General features: G+C 42.7%; 1 protein-coding gene across 2 annotated transcripts in view; it reads right to left on the reverse strand.

Annotated features, from left to right (window-relative positions):
- LOC120945769 (flavin-containing monooxygenase 5-like) overlaps positions 1 to 18,604 on the reverse strand; it is a 74,248-nt gene that overhangs the window by 33,647 nt on the left and 21,997 nt on the right. For both annotated transcript variants that reach the window (XM_040360151.1, XM_040360152.1), the window contains exons 3-4: positions 10,184 to 10,372; positions 3,750 to 3,912 (exon numbers count right to left, since the gene is read on the reverse strand). In XM_040360151.1, the coding sequence (XP_040216085.1) occupies positions 3,750 to 3,912; positions 10,184 to 10,372 (352 nt within the window). The remainder of the gene's footprint in view (positions 1 to 3,749; positions 3,913 to 10,183; positions 10,373 to 18,604) is intronic.

Below are 18,604 nucleotides of genomic sequence, written 5' to 3' on the forward strand. Positions count from 1 at the left end.
TGAGGGAAAAAAAATGTTGCTTGGGTACAGTGTAGCATGACAGAGTTATTGTCATTCAAAGTGTGAGAGCGCTGAAAGTTGAAAATTGGTGTGGGCAGAAAGGGTGTATAAGTGCCCAGTATTGAAGTGGTTAAACTGCGTAGGGGGTTCTTTCCTAGCAAAAAATGTAATGTCCCAGCAATGTCAGATTTTTAAATTTTGAAAATTATAAATCCTGTTCAGAAAAAGCATGATATTTCCATCTACTCTGACTGCATAATATCTAAATTTCTATTTCCATAAATTGTACAGTAGGTTAAGTAAATTCAGGTCTTCTCTCTGCACTATTTGCTGCACAACACTATGAGGCCCCGTACACACGACAGAGGAACTCGACGTGCTTGGCACGTCGAGTTCCTCGTCTCGTTTTGGGATGAAGCCGCCGAGGAGCTCGGCGGGCCGCCTTCTCCTATAGAACAACGCGGCCAACGAGAAAATAGAGAACATGTTCTCTATTTTCTCGTCGAGCTCCTCGGCGGCTCCATCGAGCCAAAACTGTACAGACGACAGAGATTCTCGGCAGAATCCGGGTTTTGACCGAGTTTCTCTGCGAATTCTGCCGAGAATCTCTGTCGTGTGTACGAGGCCTCAGAGTAAAGTAGACGTGGCTATGTTGTTTCATCACAGCCCTGCAATGTCTTTCAGCAAACTTCTGGGAGCTACAAGGACACGAGGAAGATATGTGGACAGAGGCAAGTAAACACTTCCACACGCCTGCAGCTAATTGTGAAGTGACTCAATGATCACATCAACCCATGTGAGAGATATCACACAGGAGCGCCATTCTGCGACTTAACCCTAATAGCATTGCACAAGGAGGGACTGATAAAGACGCTGCATAATTATCCATACCATATAATAATATTAATGTTATTAATATTATTATTAATGTAACTAGTGATGGGGGATCTGATTTGATCCACTTCAGTTCAGGCCCTTCATAGATCCCTCTGTATGCTATAAAAAGCACTTAGCAAAAACATTTATGCCGCATACACACGATCAGTTCATCCGATGAGAACGGACTGATGGACCGTTTTAATTGGTTAACCGATGAAGCTGACTGATGGTCCATCGCGCCTACACACCATCGGTTAAAAAAACGATTGTGTCAGAACGCGGTGACGTAAAACACAACGACGTGCTGAAAAAAACAAAGTTCAATGCTTCCAAGCATGTGTCGACTTGATTCTGAGCATACGCAGGTTTTTAACCAATGCTTTTGCATACTAATGATTGGTTTTGACTAGGGTTGTCCCGATACCACTTTTTTAGGACTGAGTACGAGTACCGATACTTTTTTTTTTAGTAGTCGCCGATACCGAATACCGATACTTTTTTTTAAATGTGTCTCCATATGCAGCCATGTCCCCCCACAGATGCAGCCATTGTCTCCCCCCATATGCAACCATTGTCTCCCCCCATTATCCAGCCACTGTCTCCCCCCATTATCCAGCCACTGTCTCCCCCCATATGCAGCCATGTCCCCCATATCCAGCCATTGTCTCCCCCCATATGCAACCATTGTCTCCCCCCATTATCCAGCCACTGTCTCCCCACATTATCCAGCCACTGTCTCCCCCCATGCAGCAATGTCTCCCACCATATCCAGCCATTGTCTCCCCCCATTATCCAGCCACTGTCTCCCCCCATTATCCAGCCACTGTCTCCCCCCAAATGCAGCCATGTCCCCCATATCCAGGTATTGTCTCCCCCCATATGCAACCATTGTCTCCCCCCATTATCCAGCCACTGTCTCCCCCCATGCAGCATTGTCTCCCCCCATATACAGCCATTGTCTCCCCCCATATACAGCCATTGTCTCCCCCCCATATCCAGCCTTTGTCTCCCCCCATATCCAGCCTTTGTCTCCCCCCATATACAGCCATTGTCTCCCATATCCAGCCATTGTCTCCCCCTATATCCAGCCATTGTCTCCCATATCCAGCCTTTGTCTCCCCCCATATCCAGCCTTTGTCTCCCATATCCAGCCATTGTCTCCCCCCATATCCCCCTTACCTGCATCCACTGCTGCCGCCGACTGTTTAACATGCGCGGGTAGTGTAATGATTGGTGCCGCGCTGCGTACAGACACTCCCCCTTGCTCGGGATTGGACAGTTCACCCGAGCAAGGGGGAGTGTCTATACGCGGCGCGGTGCCAATCATTACAGCTGTAATGATTCGTGCCGAGCTGCGTACAGACACTCCCCCTTGCTCGGGATTGGACAGTTCATCCGAGCAAGGGGGAGTGTCTATACGCGGCGGGGTGCCAATCATTACAGCTGTAATGATTCGTGCCGAGCTGCGTACAGACACTCCCCCTTGCTCGGGATTGGACAGTTCACCCGAGCAAGGGGGAGTGTCTGTACGCTGCGCAGCGCCAATCATTACACTCCCTGCGCGTGTTAAACAGTCGGCGGCAGCGCGGATTCGGCAGGATGCGACGTAACGGCGGCGGGATGCAGCGTAACGGCGGCGGCAAGTATTCTATTTCGGTATCGGGGGTATTTGCGGGAGTACGAGTACTCCCGCAAATACTCGGAATCGGTCCCGATACCGATACTAGTATCGGTATCGGGACAACCCTAGTTTTGACCTATCGGTTAGGCGTCCATCTGTTCAATTTTAAAGCAAGTTCTCATTTTTTTGACCGAAGGTTAAAGAACCTATGGGGCCTACACACGATCGGTTTGGACTGATGAAAACGGTCCTTCAGACCGTTCTCCTCTGGCGATCCTATCGTGTGTACGCGGCCTTAGAAGGTATGGCAATGCATAAAGTGTAATAGTAAGAGTAATATTGCTCCCCTATGTTAATGGGCCAGATGCCATCTGTGGCATCCATGTAATTTATTTACATTACGTAGCTTATTAAATAAAGTGAAGATGTGTTTAATTTAAAGATCTAGTAATGTGCAGGGGAATTTATTTTCATATAATTTAGATGACCTAAGTCAGGGGTGCCCAACCTTTTGAAAAATGAGGGCCACTTAAAGCGACTTGGTAACTGATCGCGGGCCGCAATGAGCAAAACGGGTGGAGGGCATGTTCGTGTCTGCTCTAAATATGTAGAGCGGACACTGACACAGCCCACTATACTTTTTAGCGGATCATATTGGAGGTAGGACACAAGTTACTTGGAGGTGAATGGAGGGTCCAATTTGTCGGACTGTCGGACTGACTGTATGAAAGGAGTCCAAGGCTGCTTTCACATTGATGTGCTGCGGTTTACTTGCACCACGGGTGCAACACAGTGTATCTTTGGCTTTCCTGCACTTTGCAATAGAATTCTATTATATTCTGCAGGTTTGGTGCACTTTCAGAAAGCTCACCATACTTGCAGGTAATACCAGAAGTCTATGGCTCAGTGCAGGGAACCCGCAGGTAAAATAATCTGCACCTGTGGATCAGTTTTAAAGCAGCCAACTAACCACTGCAGAAAAGATATGCCCATATATACACTGATTTTAGTAATACACTGACCTTTAATAACAGTATTCTATTCTATTCAACCCCAGAGCAGGAGGCCGCAGGCCATATCAGAGCCCATTGATTGGGCACCCTTGACCTAAGTGAACATAGCTTTACTTAGATCACAATTTGAAATGAGGGGTAAAAGTTACTTGGCCGAAAAGGAAAGACAAATCTCTCACAGGTTAATGAAATCTTCCTATCTATGTGTATACCTTATCTTTTTAAAAGTTTCATACCTGGAAAAGAATGAAGAGGCAACTTTGGATGTGTGTGGTGACCTATGCACACAAGAATGGCATCAAAGACATGCTTCTCCTGTTTTCCTTCTGACTCTGTGACAACATCCCACTGGCCAGTGGTGAGAAAATCTGGATGCTTCCGAATGCTACAAACAGCCGTCTTTATGTAAGACAAAAAAAGGCAGAGGTAATTTGACTACACCTGTTGATACCCATGATAACAGAGCCAAACATGACAAGCTAACCCTTAATGGGCCATTGGTCACTGATACTATTTTTTTCCTATTGAGGAAAACATGAATTGAGTTAGTACTGCTATAACTTAATGTTAGTTGTTCTGTAAACCACAGAGAGAGCCAACACCTATGCAATGGAGATGAGGAAAAGGGAAGTTGTTCTTTAAAGTGGTAGTAAACTGTAGTTGATGGGGAAAAAAATCCCTTGCAAGGCAATGTCATAATGTGCATTGCACACTAGCACATTATGAGAGACTTACCTTAGAATAAAGCCCTCCAGTGCTGCGCTGTCACCGCTGAAAGGGCTGACATCTTCCCCCAGTCTTCCTTCCAGGTTCATGTCCTTGAGTGGCCGGGGGCGCAATGACGTCACTCCTGCGCATGCTCTTTGCTTGCCTTTGTCCGATCCTTGAGGCAATATTCCTCCTACTGACACTAAAAATGAAGCACCATTGCTTTCACTAACACCAACAGTGGGGGTACTATTCCTCCCACTGATGCCAATGATGGAGCATCATTCTTCCTCTCACCGACACCAACGATGGGCCACTATTCCTCCCACTGCCTAATACCTTGGCAAAATTATTGGTCGAAGCCTGAGATCAACAAGATTACGGTGGTTCAAAAGTGCCCCCAACCTATAGATCAAAAACAAGTGCATGCATTTCTTGGAATCACAGGGTACCACAGGTGTTTTATACCCAATTTGCCACCATTGCAGCCCCACTGACACATCTAATGAAGGGTAGAGGGTCGGTCATGATTAAGTAAAATCCTGACGCAGAGAAAGCATTTCAAATGTTGAAGCAGGTTTTTTGTGCACAACCTGTGCTCGTGACCACAGATTTCACACAGGAGTTTGTGGTACAGACAGATGCTTCTGATGTGGGACTGGGTGCTGTACTGTCTCAAATCAGAGACAGGGAGGGGCACCCAGTGGTCTACCTGAGCAGAAAGCATAACAGATATGAGAAAAACAATGGCATTGTTGAGAAGGAATGAACAAGCCCTTAGCGTTCATGCGGGGCTCCATGGGACAGTACAAAGTCCTGCCGCAATTCCTGTCTATTCCACCCCCCCTGTTTCTTTACAGTTAGGTTGCTCCGGGTGATGGCAGGATTTAGAGCAGCATAGCAGCATAGAGCAGCTAATTCGGGCAGGATTGAGCCGGGCAGTGTTTTTAAAAGCCGGCAGCTTTCCCACTCCGTCTCACAGCCTGAGGGGACGCCGCAGAAGAAGGAACTGTGCTGCTGCAGCCAATGTAGCTCAAAGAGGTAACAAGGGAAAGAGGTTTAGAAGTGAAGATTCTCCCTTTTCTCCTGTAAGAGTGAATGTGAAGCAGGCAAAGTCATTCTCTGGTCACAGAGCCAGAAGTGAATCACCTACGTATTTAGGTCATTTAGGTCATATTCTACGCATAAATCTATGGAAGCGCCCCTAGCGGCCAGCGTAAATATGCACCCTAGATACGACGGCGTACTAACAATTACGTCATTCGGAGGAAGCTATAATTCAGGCGTATCTAGCTACCAGAATGGCACGCATAGATACGACGGCGCATCTTTCTACTTACGCGGCGTATCTATAGATACGCCAACGTAAACCTATGCTGAATCTAGCTCATACTATCTTTGCTTCCTTCTTCTAAATAATTATTGTTGAAATCTGAGAAAAGAATAGATGACAGTCTGAATAAAATTGGAGGAGGGCAATTCCTTGAACTTTTCAGAATTGGATTCAAGCCCTTTGTATTTTTTCTTCAGTGATTGGGGAACATTTCCCTAACAAGTGTTCAGGGTTATTTCAACACCTGGGTATAGTGGCGGAGGCTTACCTCCTTTACCAGGGATGGTAAAGCAGAGAGAGACAGAACAAGGGAAGGACAATTTGCCCCAATTCCTCTGGGACATAGAGTTACCCGGAGGTGTGGGGGCCTATTTGCCCATAGGAGTGTAGAAACGGAATTTAAAGATTAACAGGGGGTATTAGTTGAGTAGACTCTGGGTTATGGAGGTCGGGAAAGAAGAGTTACGATTTGATAAGAAATATACAATCTGTATTTTTGGAGTTGATGTGGTGAATTACGTGCAATGTTTGTGGATATCTTTTGTTGTATTATGTGCCTGGTTTTCAAACCAGAGGGATTGCTTCCCTGGTTTAGGTTTATGTTATTTTTCTGCTTGAAAATCAAATAAAAGAAGATTGAAAGAAAAACCCGTCCCTGTTTAAAATCTACGATCAGTTCTTTTAAATCCAGAGATAATGAGAGAATTTTTTTGAAAGAACTACAAGAAGGTAGAATAGCTGGTCCTTTTTCCTCTCCCCCTTTTTGAATTTTCTTTTATCTCCTCTGGGCCTGGTCCCCAAAAAAGAGACAGGGTCTTTTTGTTTAATCTACTATTTATCCTTTCCTCATAGTAATTCCTTAAATGATGAAATATCAGATTTTGAGTCATATTCATCTTTTGATGAGGCTTTAGCTTTGTTGAAACAATTTGGCAAGTCATCTCTTATGGCAAAAGCAGACATAAAATCTGCATTTCGTCTGTTACCGGTTCATCCAGTAGGTTTTAATTCTCTGTGTTTTTATTTTGAGGATCACTTTTATTTTGACAAGTGCCTGCCCATGGGTGCAATGAATGACTTTTAATATTTGGATAAAAGCAAAACATATCCCTGGTTTTGCTAATGAGATTGCCGATTCTTTATCTCGTTCGCAGTTCCAGAGGTTTCGGCTCCAGAGGCAGATCAAGAAGGTTTCTCATGCCCAGATTCCCTCTGGGGCCTGATCTGGAATTAATGGAGATGAACATAAGGAATTCTGTTGCCCCTAAGACTTGGGAAGAATATTCTCAATCCTGGTCTAGGTGGTGTAACTTTTGTGCAGAAGCTAATCTTTCAGTTAGTTCGTGGATACATCTACAGCTCTATGCTTTGTTTCCTCCTTAATTAAGGATAATCTCAGTCCGGCCTCAGTGAATAAGATTTTAGCCGGTGTTTAATTTTTTCAAAAAATTTCTGGTTCTCCTGCTCTCTCTTCCTTTTTTCCGGTTAAGCAAGCAATGAAGGGTTTCATAAGGTCTGTACCAGCGGTTGACAATAGACGCCCCATTTCTTCTGAATTATTGATTAAACTGATGTCCATGTTGGAATTAGTTTGTTTTTCTCCATATGAGACTTCTTTGTTCAGAGCGGTTTTTGTCATAGCATTCTTTGGTGCTTTCAGAGTGGGGGAGCTTACAGCTCCTAATAAGTTTTCAGCATCCTTTTTAGAGTTTTCGCATATCTCTGTTAACGAAAACTCGATTAAGATTTTTCTCCGTAGGTCTCAGATGGACCAATTAGGGAAGGGTCGTTGGATAACCCTTTACAAAGCTCCTGTTCAGAGCATTTGTCCAGTTTTCAGTGTCTCGCAATATCTTTCCATTCGCCCCGTTTGGCCAGGTTCTTTTTTTTTCACAATTATTTGTCTCCATTGACAAGATTCCAGTTTTCATCTGTCCTGTCTTCCTGCCATAAAAAACGTTATCTTTCTGGTTTTCACTTTTCTTTGCATTCCTTCAGGATAGGTGCGACTGCTGAGGCCAGCTTTCTTGGTTTTTCTAATGAAAGTCTTAAAAAATTGTAGCATTGGGATAGTAATGGATTTAAGTTGTATGTCTGTCCTGACCTTGTCATTATGTGATTTTCCTAGGTGTTTCCAAGCATGTCATTTGAATAATTGGACATTCCTTTATTTTTTGGGCCAAAAGAAGAACTTCCATCAGGAGTGGCGAAACTAATCTCGGATTGGATAAAGGACGTTTCCAGGTTTTATGGTGGGGTGTAAGGGGTTTGAGATGGGGGAATTTAAAGGAGGAGTTTATTTTCTTGTCATGACAATGGCCTTCGCTGGATGTTCTTATCATTCATGCCGGGGCTAATGACCTGGGCAGGGTAAAAACTTGGGATTTGATTTGTGAAATGAAGAGGGATTTATCTTCTCTCAAGTTGTTATTTCCTTTTACGGTAATAGTATTCTCGGTAATAATACCTAGACTCCTTTGGTCGGCGACAAGTAATCTTCATTATTTAGATAAGATTAGAAAACGTATAATTAGAACCACGTAAATTAGTGATATCACAAGGTGGTTTTTCTTACCGCCACTCAGATCTGGAGGGTTTTCTTCCTAGTTTGTATAGATTTGACTTTGTACACCTGTCGGATGTTGGTCTAGACATTTTCATCCTAGGCTTACAAAATATGATTGAGCAGGCCATGGTGTTTGGGGGCTTCAGCCGCTCAGTTGCTGAGCGGCTTTCAGCTGGTGGGGTTTGTCATCCAGTTCAGTTCTGGATGGACTACGTGAAATTAAGAAATTAAATAATTTATGGTTATGAAATTTTAACATTATATATTTATGTTATGGATGTTGATTGTTTATCTTTGGGTAACCCCTTAATAATCATTGTGGCCATTTTTAGCCAAAATAAAGATTGGTGTGTTGTTTGTTTATTTATTTAGTATTAAGTACCTTGTGCTGTCCCATGAACAAGCCCCTAGCGTTCATGCGGGGCACCATGGGAAAGTACAAAGTGCTGCCGCAATTCCTGTCTATTCCACCCCCTATGTTTCTTTACAGTTAGGTTGCTCCGGGTGATTGCAGGGTTCAGAGCGGCATAGCAATGCCCCCCGATTGGCTAATTTGGACGGGATTGAGCCGGGCAGTGTTTTTAAGTCGGCAGCTTTCCTGCTCCGTCTCACAGCCTGAGGGGACAGCCGCAGAAGAAGGAACTGTGCTGCTCCCACCCTCCATCCCTTATGAATAAAATAATGTTGTCCTGTCATGACGTGTTAGTGGTGTTTGTCATCCAGTTCAGTTCTGGATGGACTACGTGATATTAATAAATTAAATAATTTATGGTTATGGAATTTTAAGATTATATTTTTATGCTATAGATGTTGATTGTTTATCTTTGGGTAACCCCTTAATAAACGTTGTGGCCATTATTAGCCAAAATAAAGATTGGTGTGTTGTTTGTTTATTTATTTAGTATTAAGTACTTTGTGCTATCCCATGTTTAGCTATCAAATGGGCCTTAGATGCCCTGAAATATTACCTGTTGGGGAGACCATTCAAACTAGTCACTGATCACACCCCTCCTAAATGGAGGGTGACAGGGTGGTTCATTCCCATTCAAGTGTTTATGTTCACAGTGGAGCAAAGAGCTGGAAAACTCCAGAATAAAGCAGATGCCCTTTTCCATGTCCATTGTCTGGTTGGGACAGTTGCTCAGCTGCAGGGGCTGGGGGGGGGGGGGGGGGGGGGGTTGTGATATTGTGAAAGGTGAGGTGATTGTTGAATGTTTTTTTTTCATCTTGCATGTGCTAATTTGCAGAGAACTAAGATGGAATCCGGTCCAGGTTTTACCAGCCACCTTGGCAGGGTTGGTTCCGGACCAGATTTTGCGGTCCACTTGTGTCCACCAACAGGTGGTATAAATAAAGCTGGACTGGAGCTAAGAATTGCTCTTGGCCTAGGACTCAGGAAGCCATACCTGAGAGAGATAGCTATTGATGTGATGTCTGCTTTGTGAGAGACAGAAATAAGGTTTGCATTGTCTTTGTTTTGTGGGTGACTGGGAGACTGTCCCTTTACCTGGGAGGGAGGATCCTGAACTGTTTATAGCCTGCATGGCGAGTATTTTTATTTAAAAAAAAAATTTCATGCAACCTTTTAAAAAGAAAAACGATTTTAAGAAAACCTGCGGTTTGGACTACCTTCTTCCCAGGGAAGGTGATCCTCATTGATATAATCCCCCACATAATAAATTTTATATATATATATATATATATATATATATATATATATATATATATATATATATATATATATATATATATATATATATATAAAATGTATACACATACATACACATGAGGGGTCCTTAAAACGTATTTTTTGTATTTAACAGATTTAAAAACGTGCAGGAACTTTTTGAAGAACCCTCATATATGTATATATTGTACATACATAAACACACTCACTCTATATATATATATATATATATATATATATATATATATATATATATACACACACACACACACCTTTATATATATATATTACAGTGATGTAGTGATTAGACAGTTTGTTAAAATGGGATTGGGGTTACAGCACATTATTCACATTTAGTTTTGTAATAAATATTTACCTTGAATTGGATGTATTTGAGCAGTTGAAAATGCTCGCCATACTGCCGGAAATACTGCAGCACCTTGGAATTGTGCATGAAATTGGGGTAGTCCTCTGGTATTGGGTAATCACTGTAACACATCATCTCCTTAGATGTATTGATGATAACAGAATTATAAATACTGGCTCTGTCATCTTCTGGAACGTCCTGCAATTAACATCATACAACATGAATCTCAGATTTATAGACTGCAATCAGTTTGGCTAACAAGGACAGATCATTTTGATAGCTTGTGTCAGTGATGCTTTCTATAATGCATTGAGCACTTTGGTGATGTTTTTTTTTTTATTATTATTATTATTTTTTTTATTTATTTTTTTATTATTATTATTAGTATAGATGCAGTAAAAATATTAAGCCTTTTGTGTTGATTTTAAATGTTTTTATTAAACCAGCTATAAAACACACGCCCGTGAATGATTTATTACACAGAAGCATGCATACAGAATGCCAAGAATTTGACTTGCAATATCATTTTGGGCTCTGATTCGACGCCTGACCTCAGTTGAACATTCAGTGTGTTTTTTTTTTGGCAGTACATTCTCTGATTATATAAAATGCAGTGGATTAAACAGAACTTTTGTCAAAACAAAAATGTGTAACATAAGCCTATTATAGTAGTCCAATAAAGCGGTCACTGCATTGCACAGTCAGATGCAGGGCTTCCACATGTAACTCTGTTTGAAAACAGCATAAAGTGAAGGGTTTAGGGGTGTCCAGGATTAATGTAATAATTACAATTATTGGTTCACTTTAACTTTTAAATACTGAAATGCCTCTAGACTTGTGGTTGTAAACCCTTACTTATACCCAGTTGTACCTGTGTATTTGCAGCCATTTGTCCTGTGCATCACATACTCATAAAGCAGGTGGTGGGGAGCTGCAGTTACACACTATACAAGAGCTCAGAGAGCTGATTGGATGAGAAGGGAGGGAAGGGACACCCCTCTGCACACAACACACATAAACAGAGCTGAAGCTGTCAGTCTGCTGGAGGTCCCTCCCCTGTCAACTTTTTAGCTATTGGTGTCAGAAGTGACTAATGGAGATAACAGAGGAACTAGACAGCAGAGAGGAATGATACTTAGTGCTCTGTAGAAACACTATAGAAATACATGCTGTGTTCAGATTTCATGGCTGAGGTTTACAAGCACTTTAAATCTAAACACACAGATGAAAAACATATACCGAAGCTGTTTCTCTTGTAAAATGATTTTTATTTCTACCTGTCTAGACATGAAGCTTACACAACCATGCCAGACTTACAGACAGGCTGGTGACCTTACATTTCTTTGGTGCTGGTACCCAGCCTGTGACAAGACAGTGAAGGAGCAACAAAAGTTCACCCCCCTGATCATGCTGTTCTTTCCTCCAACCAGCATGTCTCATTGACAGTACATGTACATGCAGGATACCTGATTGGCTCCTAGCGCTGCCACTTCCTATTCAAGTCTGAGGGCTGCTGTGCAAGAGAAGAGGGAGAAATACATGAGGCTGTCTCAAATTCAAATACTTCCCCTAGCTGCATTTAAAAATACATGTCATTATTTTGTAATTAATACGCAGTTTAATTAATTGGTGTTTTATATCTGAATGGAGTGTTTTTAGGGCTTTGGATTGAGTAAGGCTTTGTTTAGATATCTGCACTAAAACCAGCAGATCACAAATACCTGTGTAGCACTACCCCCAAAGGAGCTGCTGGTTTGTTTTGGGTGGCATGTTACCTCTGTATCTCCACCGTCCAGGGTACTTGATGAGAGTTGTAGTAAAGGGAATGTCCACAGGTGTCTTTTCTGTGTTTTTATTACCCAGCCGGTTAAAAACGACTAAACAGTGGAAAGGTGAAGGGATAGCAAATAGGAGACAGCTGCATACGGGTGTAACTGCATACGGGAAACAGTCCTGCTTCCAACAACACTTTACTTTGCCACTCCAGCCGAAGTGGGTGTAGCGCACCTGGACAGGCCTTTCTCACCAGCCTGGCAGCCAGAGTGTCACTCGAACTTAGGATCAAGTCTCTGCCACAGACCCTCCTAAAAGAATGGAGACAATTATGGTCCAGAATCCTCTCTCAGTAGATTCGGCACCCGGATCTCCTTCAGGTAGTAAGTACATCCATTTTTCATCAGCACATCTTTGGGTGTTGAAGAAGATTGAAGTTTGGTGGTGGCATTTTACTTTCACATAAGCAAGATACTCCTCACCTATTTATTATTGGGACTTGATGTCATTGATTTGTTCATGACACAGAGACACTATAGTATTGTAATATATTTCTATTATTAATTTCTATTATGATCACCTATATTAATGATTTATTGATTTATCACTGTGTGGTCTAGCGCCCTCTATTTTCCATATCCAGTTTTGCAAAGGTAGCGACTGACAGGCGACCAACATCCAGCCTATCAGATCCCAGGATATCCCCCGATGAGTGGACAGGTCCCTTCTGGAACACCAGCCTTGTGCTTGGTATCCTTCGGACAGACTTCCTCCAATTAGACAGACAGCTCGGGACCCCTTCCAGATTGGGGACCCAGTCGATCACTGGGCCCACACAGCAGATCAATTGCTCTGGACCAACGTGGTACCAGAAACACTGCTACCCACGCACACCCCGGCCAGGAGGGACATATGCAGGGGTGTAGTGGAATAGCTACCCCAATGGTGGGCGCCACACGAGGAAGAACCTTGAGGCAATGGCATCTGCCCCCTTTAAACCCTTCCCCAGCATGCACAGCGAGGTGGCCAACCCCTGACTGGCTGCTAAGGGGTAGTACTCAGACTCACTTGACCCCGCTGCTGCCACCTGCCGTTCAGGGGTGATGGGAGCCCCCGAACAACAGTTTAGCCCACAGCACAGCCAAGCTAGAGCAGAGACACAAATTTAAACAGTCAAACTAATTCAGAGCTAACTATTTCTCTGAATTCTCCCCTAAATTTTAACATAGCACCGGCTCTGAAAGTAGCCAGGCGTTACACCTGCAGTAATCAAAATGAGCATGCCATACTAAAGAAAAGGTAGCTGCACTCCATTGTAAAAACCATATTAAAGGTTTCAATTGTCCATTTGGTACACAGACAGATCACCCTAATCCTCTGTATTCCAACATATTTCACTTGATAGTGAGTGGGGGTGGGGTTGCAGGATGGGAATGTACATGTGATAACTTAACCTGAAACACCTACAGCCATCAGATGTCCTCCAGAATAATTTACAACCAGACTCATGATGGATGTACAGTATGTGTCACCACTCCGAAGCATCCCATAGATACAGCTGGGTTGCTGAAGCCCAGAAGCCCGCTCCTGCTCCACACTGCACCCAAGCCAAAAGAATCAGACTGCACACTAATGATGTTTTGAAAATAGTAGGTTTTAATGAGAATCCAGAAAGAACATATAGCACACGCTGCAGACCCAACGCATTTCGTCCTAGCATAGACAAACTTCTTGTTTGATGAACAATCCATGGTTATTGAAAATATCCCATTCAAAAGTGTCTCCCTCTTGTATACATATATTTATTGTGAAGATCTTAAATACTTTACAATAACATACAGTAATGTAGAAAATCTCAAAGTTATATGTATAGATAGCCGTGCCAACCTTAATATATTAGTGTTCGCATCAACATAATTAATAACCAATATATTCATCAATACTAAATTCCAACACCATTGAAGTGTTTGTTTAAAATAATTTAAAAGTCCCAGTGATAGTCCTTTTATAAAGTAATCCATCGTGCCAATAGTGGGTTTTTGTAGTGCTATTATTCCAAAACACTCGTAATTTACCACCACCTTCCAAAGTTTGCACTCACCAGAAAGCGCTAATAAAACACTTATCTACCACCCGCCGTCAAATGACGGCAGGAGGCACACCCCATTGTTCTGGGTGGACATCATGACGTTGCGCCCTTTTAAGCCACTAGGGGGCGCGCGTGCCTGCCGCATCACTGGGGACCGCGATGGCCGCCGGGCACCCGCGATTGCCCAGTAACTGAGCAGGACTGTGGATCGGTGTGTGTAAACACACTGATCCAAGTCCTGTCAGGGGGAGGGGACCGATGGTGTGTCCCTTGTACATAGGGACAACCATCGGTCACCTCCCCCCAGTCACTCTCCTCCCCCCACAGTAAGAATCACTCATTAGGGAATACATTAAGCCCTTCCACTCCCCCTAGTGTTAACCCCTTCCCTGCCAGTCACATTTATACAATAATCAATGCATTTTTATAGCAGGGATCGCTGTATAAAAGTGAATGGTGACAAAAATGTGTCAAAAGTGGCCGATGTGTCCGCCGCAATATCGCAGTCACGATAAAAATTGCTGATCGCCGCCATTACTAGTAAAAAATAAAATAAAAATGCTATAAATCTATCCCTTATTTTGTAGAACCTATAACTGTTGCGCAAACCAATCAATAAACACTTATTGTGATTTTTACCAAAAATATGTAGAAGAATACGTATCGGCCTAAACTGAGAAAAAAAATGAAAACATTTAAAAAAAAATAAATTGATATTTATTATAGCAAAAAGTATAAAATATTGTGTGTTTTTTTCAAACTTGTCCCTATTCTTTTGTTTATAGCGCAATAAATAAAAACTGCAGAGGTAATCAAATACCATCAATAGAAAGCTCTATTTGTGGGGAAAAAAATTATAAAAATTTCATTTGGGTACAGTGTTGCATGACCGCGCAATTGTCATTCAAAGTGTGACAGCGATGAAAGCTATACAATTGCTTGGGCAGGAAGGGGGTGAAAGTGCCCAGTAGGCAAGTGGTTAAAAAGCCTGATTAATGTTGGTTCTTTTGATCCTCTATGTAGGTGAATCAAAAACTTGCCCAGCGGACACAGCGGTGTTCCTTCATATGCCTTCACCATATACCACTCTTAGATACTCATGTAATAGAAATGGCCATCATTGTGCAGTATCCCACATGTTTGTTAAACTTGAATGTATCAAACAGATTATGCACTCGCACTTAATTCTGCAATTAGACCGGCACCAAGTCTATCCAGTATTCCAACAATCAGCCTGTGTTCGCCGCTCCGTTCCAGGAAGCCAGTGTGCGGTGCAAGCTTTGATTGTTGTGCGGGTCAGGGACCAGATATGGCGTCAGCGCCGCTCCACTACCCTCAGCGCGTTTTGCATACAATATGCACCACCATGCCCTTACTTGATTTTATTTATCCAATCAGTTTTCCGTGGACTGGAAGCCCACTTTCCGCCATTATATCTGCTGGCTGTTCTCCTCCATTTCCTGCTTGTTTACTTCATGTCACTCTTTATCTGTATTTAACCATACATTGGAAGTTTTGCCCTTGATGCTTTTGGTTCTTGATTAACTCTATCCCCTCCAATATTGCGCAATTTTGGCCGTTTATTTTACATGCGCATCTAATGCCTAGTACACACGAGAGGATTTATCCGCGGATACGGTCCTCCGGACCGTTTCTGCGGATAAATCCTCTGAGGATTTCAATCCGCTGGATTGTACTCCCCATCGGATCGAAATCCGTGCCGAATTCACACCGCGGTGACGTGTCGTGCCGTCGCCGCGATGATGACGTGGCGACGTGCGCGACGCTGTCATATAAGGAATTCCACGCATGCGTCGAATCATTACGACGCATGCGAGGGATGGTTTCGGACGGATCGATCCGGTGAGTCTGTACAGACCACCGGATCGATCCGCTGGAGCCGATTCCAGCGGATAGATTTCTTAGCATGTTAAGAAATTTTTATCCGCTGGAAATCGGTCGGCCCGAGAAAAATCAGCGGAAAAATATGCGCTGGGTTGTACACACCAGCGGATCTATCCGCTGGAACTGATCCGCAGATAAATTCCAGCGGATAGATCCTCTCGTGTGTACGGGGCCTAAGAGTGGTATCTGGTGAAGGCATATGACGGAAAACCGCTGTGTCCTCTGGGCAAATTTCTGTTTCACTTTCACAGAGGTTCAAAAGAACCGTCATTAATCAGGCTTTTTAATTAGCACTATCTGGTGAGTGGAAACTTTGGAAGGTGGTGGTGAATTACGAGTGTTTTGGAATAATAGCGCTACAAAAACCCACTATTGGCACAAAGGATCACTTTATAAAGAACTATCACTGGGACTTTTAAATTGTTTTGAACACATACGTCAATGGTGTTGAAGATTTAGTATTGATGAATATATTGGTTATTAATTATGTTGATGTGAGCACTAATATATTAAGGTTGGCGCAGCTATCGATACGTATAACTTTGGAAATTTTTCACTGTAAGTAGTGGAAACATTTTAGCTGCAGCACACCTTATACTATAATATTGTTATTATGTTATGTTATTTATTGTTTTTTTGTAACTTAAACAATTGGGAATTATTGTTTTGCGCCGGTGACACTTATTACACAATACAGGAATACCCCACTTTTAAGTACACAATGGGGTTTATTTACTAAATCTGGAAAGTGCAAACTCAGGCTCACTTGTGCATATAAACCAATAAGCTTCCAGGTTTTATTACCAGGCTTAATTGAACAATCTGGGGGTTAGAAGCTCATTGGTTTATATGCAGAAGTGATCCTGATTTTGCACTTTCCAGCTTTAGTAAATAAACCCCAATGTGTACTTAAAAGCAGGATATGCCTGTATAGAAAATCTGTCCTCTCCTAATGGGTCTGTCTATGCATTAAATTATCTCTATTTCAGGAGTTATGTGTCTCCACCATGCGTGTCTATAAAATGTTTAGCCAAGTTTGTTTAGTTGTTCCAAATACTTCTAGATTCATCTGTTGCGCAATCTCAATTATGAAACACGCGATGGCACTGAGATGGAGTTTTGTAATAACATTTTACATTCTTTTAGACATGAACGCCCAAAAGATGAGATAAAACTTCTATCCAAAGGTTTGAATTATGAACTTCTACCACTTTGATTTGTTTGATATGCCTGATGTGAGTAATTTAATTGTTTGAAAGTTGAAATTATGCAAGTGTCGCGCCAGGCTCCCAATGACAAGGGCGCTATTTTAAATTTAGGGGGCGTCTAAGCCATAGTTGGGTTCAGATTGCTAATTCTATGTAAGGAAGCTTCTTAGCAAAGGAAATCGGGGGAGGACCTGCCCTGGAGGAGACCAAGCAAGGCAAGCTGATGTCTCAGGATAGGCCTGGTGACCTCGTTAAGGTAAGGGATCCACTATGCAATTTGTCTTACAGCCCGCCGGATTGGCTTAAAGGCTCTTTTGCTGTAAGGCAGGAAGTTTGGGACTGAAATCCTGTGGCACAGGATTCCTGACTATCCATTCTGTGTTCTCAGACGGTCTGTGGCAGAGACTGTTTCTATACTGTCCGTGCGTCATTCCGGCTGCTAGGCCATGTGAGAGGGGTCTTTCCGGGTGAGCAATGCCCACTCAGGAGTGAGTGGTGAATATTGGAACTTGGACTACTTTTTGTGCATTCTGTACCGCGTACCAGAACCTTCCCCTTCTCTCTATACTCTCTACTTCCTTCACAAGTTTTATGCAGCAAAAATAAAGCCTACAGTTGAAGGTTTTGCATCTTGTGTGGACATTGCAATTTCTAAAGACTTTTTTCCCTGGACAACGAATGGTGAGGTAACGTGCAAAACCCAAATCTAAACCAGCAGCTCCTACGGGGGTAGTGCTACACAACATTACAGGAGTGCAATGGTAACGGATTATGGGTAGGTTGATGAGATCCGTCAGTTGATTCCTGTGATGAATACTGTCTGCTCTCTTGTAAAGCGCTGTGCAAACTGTTGGCGCTATATAAATCCTGTATAATAATAATTCACAAAGTGTAGATGAAAAATATTTAACTCCCAAAATCTCTAGAGAAACTAATTAATATTAGGACAAGAAAAGGATCAGGCTTTTACCCTGTGAACGAGAGAGGGAGAACAGAGAGAGAACTGTAGAGTTTAGTAACAAATATTGAAAAGGGCTTTTCTGTTAGGCCCCTTTCACATTGAGGCGGTTTTCATGCGGTACAGCGCTAAAAATAGCGCTGCTATACCGCATGAAAAAACCTGCCCTGTAGTGTTCAATGAGAAAGCCCGAAGGCTTTCACATTGAAGCGGTGCGCTAGCAGGAGCGCTCCAAAAGTCCTGCTAGCCGCATCTTTACCGCGGTATAGGAGCGGTGTGTTAAAACCTCACCGCTAGCGCCCGAATATCGCAGTAAATACGACGGTATAGCCGCGCTACAAATAGCGCGGCTATACCGTCACCACGCCTCAATGTGAAAGAGGCCTACGTCTTATGTAAAGTCTTACATAATTTATAAATAAATTCACAAATACTGAATGTAAAAAAATAGCAGACAAAGAAGGAGCAATAGTATTTGTGGATATTAACTAATGTTA

This window comes from Rana temporaria, chromosome 7, assembly GCF_905171775.1.
Source record: "Rana temporaria chromosome 7, aRanTem1.1, whole genome shotgun sequence".
Lineage (NCBI taxonomy): Eukaryota > Metazoa > Chordata > Amphibia > Anura > Ranidae > Rana > Rana temporaria.